A 5,093-nucleotide genomic window follows, 5' to 3' on the forward strand; every position below is an offset into this window, starting at 1 on the left:
CTCCTGATGATGAACATCTGTACTGTAGGGTAAACATCTGTCCTGTAGGGTACTACAGCTTGTTTCCCTGATGATGAACATCTGTCGTAGGGTAACATTACAGCTGTTTCTCCTGATGATGAACATCGTCCTGTAGGGTAACATTACAGCTTGTTTCTCCCTGATGATGACATCTGTCCTGTAGGGTAACATTACAGGTTGTTTCCTGATGAGAACATCTGTCCTGTAGGGTAACATTACAGCTTGTTTCTACCTGATGATGAAAAATCTGTCCTGGGGTAACATTACAGCTTGTTTCTACCTGATGATGAACATCTGTCCTGTAGGGTAACATTACAGCTTGTTTCTCCTGATGATGAACATCTGTCCTGTAGGGTAACATTACAGCTGTTTCTCCGATGATGAGACATCTGTCCTGTAGGGTAAACATACAGCTTGTTTCTACCTGATGAACATTGTCCTGTAGGGTAACTTACAGCTTGTTTCTCCTGATGATGAACATCTGTTCTGTAGGGTAACATACAGCTGTTTCTACTGATGATGAACATCTGTCCTGTAGGGTAACATTACAGCTTGTTTCTCCTGATGATGACATCTGTCCTGTAGGGTAACATTACAGCTTGTTTCTCCCTGGATGAAAATCTGTCCTGAGGGTAACATACAGCTTGTTTCTCCCGATGATGAACATTGTCTGTAGGGTAACATATACAGCTTGTTCTACCTGATGATGAACATCTGTCCTGTAGGGTAAATTACAGCTTGTTCTTCTGATGATGAACATCTGTCCTGTAGGGTAACATTACAGCTTGTTTCTACCTGTGATGAACATCTGTCTGTAGGGTAACATTACCGCTTGTTTCCTATGATGAACATCTGTCCTGTAGGGTAACATTACAAGCTTGTTTCTACCTGATGATAACATCTGTCCTGTAGGGTAACATTACAGTGTTTCTCTGATGATGAACACTGTCCTGTAGGGAATTCAGCTGTTTCTCCTGATGATGAACATCTGTCGTAGGGTAACATTACAGCTTGTTTCTCCCTGATGATGAACATCTGTCCTGTAGGGTAACATTACAGCTTGTTTCTACCTGATGATGAACATCTGTCCTGTAGGGTCATTACAGCTGTTTCTCACTGATGATGCTCTGTCCTGTAGGGTAACATTACAGCTTGTTTCTATGATGATGAAAATCTGTCTGTAGGGTAACATTACAGCTTGTTTCTACCTGATGGGAAACATCTGTCCTGTAGGGTAACATTACAGCTTGTTTCTCCTGATGATGAACATCTGTCCTGTAGGGTAACATTACAGCTTTGTTCTACCTGTGATGAACATCTGCCTGTAGGGTAACATTACAGCTTGTTTCTACCTGATGAACATCTGTCCTGTAGGGTACATTACAGCTTGTTTCTACCTGATGATGAACATCTGTCCTGAGGGTAACATTACAGCTTGTTTCTACCTGATGAACATCTGTCCGTTAGGGTACATTACAGCTTGTTTCTCCTGGATGAACATCTGTCCTGTAGGGTAGGCTGTAAGACATTACAGCTTGTTTCTACTGATGTAACATCTGTCCTGTAGGGTAACATTACAGCTTGTTTCTACCTGATGAACATCTGTCCTGTAGGGTAACATTACAGCGCTGTAATGTTACCCTACAGGACAGATGTTCAGCATCAGGAGAAACAAGCTGTAATGTCACCCTACAGGACAGATGTTAAGCATCAGTCAGCGTCCACTAAAAGTTGTGGCTGCTGACAGACTCAGATTATTATTCTAAGTGTGACAACATTATGGGATGGATCCCTAAAGAGATGGAACATTTTAAAAGCGTTAAATCCCCTGTTTAGCCAGAAACAAATGTAAACTTATGATAACAATTCATTGTTGGTTATCTAAATTACAGATAACCTTCCACACCCCCGCCATGCAGAGCAGTGCATACCTGTCCACACTGCCCCCCTGGGCCAGTTTGTTTTCCACCACTTTGAGAGCAGCTTCCAGTGACGTACTGGTCTGCTCCAGCCTCTGCTGAGCCAGCTCCTCCAGACCGGCTGCCGAGGTGGGGTACGAAGGGGCCGGAGCTGGGGGGGCCGGAGCAGCGAACGCAACGCTCTGGACCACAGTGACGTTCAGTCCTGAGGGACAATAAGTTCAATTCAATTTCGTTTTTAATCATTGTGTCAAATCATAACAGAAGTCTCATCACAATCATCTTCTACATAGAGCAGGTCAACACCATACTCTCCAATTAGAGCCAACATGTGGGGGGTTAATCCAAAACAAATTCAGATTTCTGTTCTTGATTTCTTTTTTGATCTATTTGGGACAAGAAACAATGTGCTAATGAGTCCAACATGTAAATGTAACAGATTTAACCATGCAGGCACATTTCATCTGCAGTCCCTAAGCAGGTGGATGGTTTTAAAAGAAAACATTAATAAGCAACAGAAATACAACACATAAGCATAGCAAATGACAACCTCTTTTCCAGATCAGGAGAGGTGGCAGGTTGATGGCATTTATTCACAGAACAAGGTTTGTAAGTTGATAGCATGAGAATGTCTACCACATTAGTGTTACCTGCTGTTGATGCTGAGACCATGCTGGGCTGACAGAGTCTCGGTCCAGACAAAGCCCCAGCTTTCTGTGGACTCTCTGTCTGTGGGTTCACGGCTTTGTGGCTGGCTACACATTTCTGTGTGTGAATGCTGCCGCCCAGCCTCGGAGAAACTGTGTGAATCTGTATGTTGGTCAGTTTAGGAATAGCTGTTTGTGCAGCTGGTCCTGAAGAGACTGTTTTCTGGGGGGTTGTTGGTTTGCTGTTGGGCGGTTGTTTCAGAGGACTGGTAGGTTTTGAGGACACTGGTGGCTTGGGGCCTTTTCCCATGGAGCCTACTCTCTGGAACATATTCCCCGGCCTCTGAGAGTCATCCTCGCTCAGCGCCCTGACATCATCGGGTGTGTGGAGACTGTTGGCCTGTGGGCGGGTGGAGTCTCTGTTGGGGGACGTGGCCTCCTCAGGTGTTGACGAGTCTTTGTCTTTGGGTTTGTGTCGTCTTTTCACCGTGTCAGACTCTTTCAGATTGAACTCTGGGAGCTCCAGGCTGCTGGGCGTCTGGCCTGGAGGCTCTGGAGGAGCCTTGACTTCAGCGTCTGTGAGGGGGTTGGCCCCCGCCCTGGGCCGCTGTTTGATGGTAAGGTTGCCTTCTTCAGCAAAAGGGAGGTGCTCCCCGGAGCTGTGCTTCGGAGAAGCAGTAGCACTCTTCGACATCCTTTCGCTTCTCCTTGCTTTCTCAAGGGTTTCCTCTGGGCCTCCACCTCTCTGTCTGCCAGTCTCCACTTCTGTCCTCTCGCTTCCTGTCCTCCTCAGGCCCCCCAGGCCCAGAGCAGGGACTGGTTTGGAGTGCTGTAGGACGATGTGAGGATTCATCCCATGTGGAATCGGGGAGGAAAGAGGGATGAAAAGCGGTGAAACAGCGATATGAGTTGGTGGTATATCTATCCTCCTGCATGGACTGCTGCTGCCCCCCGCCTCCAGCTTGGCTGCAATGCTCCTCACGCTGCCTGAGCCTTCCGTCTCCACCCCGCCCTTCACCTCTGGCTCTCCCACTTTCCCGTTTCCCGGTTGGCGTGCCGGGCTGCCGCTCACCGAGCTCATCCTCTTGGGTGGTGGCGGGGGGGGGCCTTTGCGGCGGGATCGCACGGCGAACGAGTGGCTGCGGTTGATGTGGCGCTGGGTCGCCGTGGTGCTCGTGTGGCCACGTCCCGGCCTGCGGGACAAGGTGGCGTAAGAGGGCACGGCCGGGGAGGAGGTGGAGGTGCAGGGGGGGGTGAGGTCGTCATCGTCGTCGTCCGGCTCGCCGTCAGACAGAGCGTAGCGAGTCAGGCTCTGGGCTCGCTTTTTGTGCGGGCCCCTCTGGGCGTCATCCGCTGGGCCCTGCCCAGGCCAGGGTCCCAGCACAGGGACAGCGCCGGGCAGTGGTTTGGAGAGCACCCGTGGACCCCCGTTGACGCCTCCTGCCTGTGTGTGGAGGTAACTGAAAGCCTTCTGTGGGGGGGAAGGCAGCGGCGACGGAGCGGAAGGGGAGGAGGGCGGATAGAGGCGGTTGGGGGACTGGAGATGTTTGGCCTTGGGGGGGACGGCCGGGTAGGCAAAGCGAGGCATCTTGCTGGGGGTTAGCGGGGGTGTTAGGGGTGAGAAGGGTTTGTTGGGGGTGGCAGAGCAACTCTCCCACATCTCTGTGGGTCTCTGTCTACCTCTACCTGCAGGACTGCTTCCTCCACCCGTGGCCTCCTCCCCTGCAACACCCCCCAGACTCTCCTCCGACCGGCTGGAGATCGGGGCTGAACACGGTGAAGCTTGGTGATCTTGAGAATATCCTGAATTTGAATTCCCAGAATTCCCAGATCCCCGTGACCGCACGCTGATGCTCTCCTGACTGAGCGACATGGCAGATACAGCTGCTGCGGAGGCCACGCCCCTGATGGCGAAGGCCTCGGCAGCGCCGCCCCCGGCCCTGCCCATCATGGCTCTCTGCAGCTCGGCGCTCAACTCGCTGTCCTGGAAGGAGAGAAGGGCCCTAGGGGTGCGAGGGGAAGGGCAGCAGTCGTCAGGAGGAGCGTGAGTGTGCACACTGTGTGTCGGCATGTGTTCGATTGCCACTAGTTCCAGGGCGGCGGGGGGTTTCCGTCGGAGAGTCCCGCCTCTGGCTATGTCGGCATGGTTACGAGAGCGTTGCAGGTCACAAAGCCTCTTCACCGCCAACATCAGCTTCTTCTGGTGGCCTGAAACACAGAACACACTTTAAAGACAACTTGGTTGGATGTGAGAAAAGGAAGTCCACTTACTAGCTTTTTCTAGAGCTTTCAACTACATTCAGGGTCTTCCTCATTGGTTAGTTTACCCAGACTAACTGGTTAATTTGACATGTTTTGTGACACATCAGGATATGTCCTTCTCATTCCCCGGTGTCAACGCACACCAGAGATGGGAAGTAACGAAGTACAAATACTTTGTTACTGTAGTCAAGTAGATTTTTCTGATATTTTTACTTTACTTTACTACTTATTTTTGTGGCGACTT

At 50.4% G+C, this 5,093-nt stretch overlaps 1 protein-coding gene across 4 annotated transcripts in view; it reads right to left on the reverse strand.

The window, feature by feature from the left end:
- The window catches only part of LOC116705622 (caskin-2), a 73,654-nt gene that overhangs the window by 6,873 nt on the left and 61,688 nt on the right, over positions 1–5,093 (reverse strand). For all 4 annotated transcript variants that reach the window (XM_032541943.1, XM_032541942.1, XM_032541940.1 and 1 more), the window contains 2 exons: positions 2,591–4,795; positions 1,953–2,145 (listed from right to left, as the gene is read on the reverse strand). In XM_032541943.1, coding sequence (XP_032397834.1) covers positions 1,953–2,145; positions 2,591–4,795 — 2,398 coding nt within the window. The remainder of the gene's footprint in view (positions 1–1,952; positions 2,146–2,590; positions 4,796–5,093) is intronic.

Source organism: Etheostoma spectabile, chromosome 17 (genome assembly GCF_008692095.1).
Source record: "Etheostoma spectabile isolate EspeVRDwgs_2016 chromosome 17, UIUC_Espe_1.0, whole genome shotgun sequence".
NCBI lineage: Eukaryota > Metazoa > Chordata > Actinopteri > Perciformes > Percidae > Etheostoma > Etheostoma spectabile.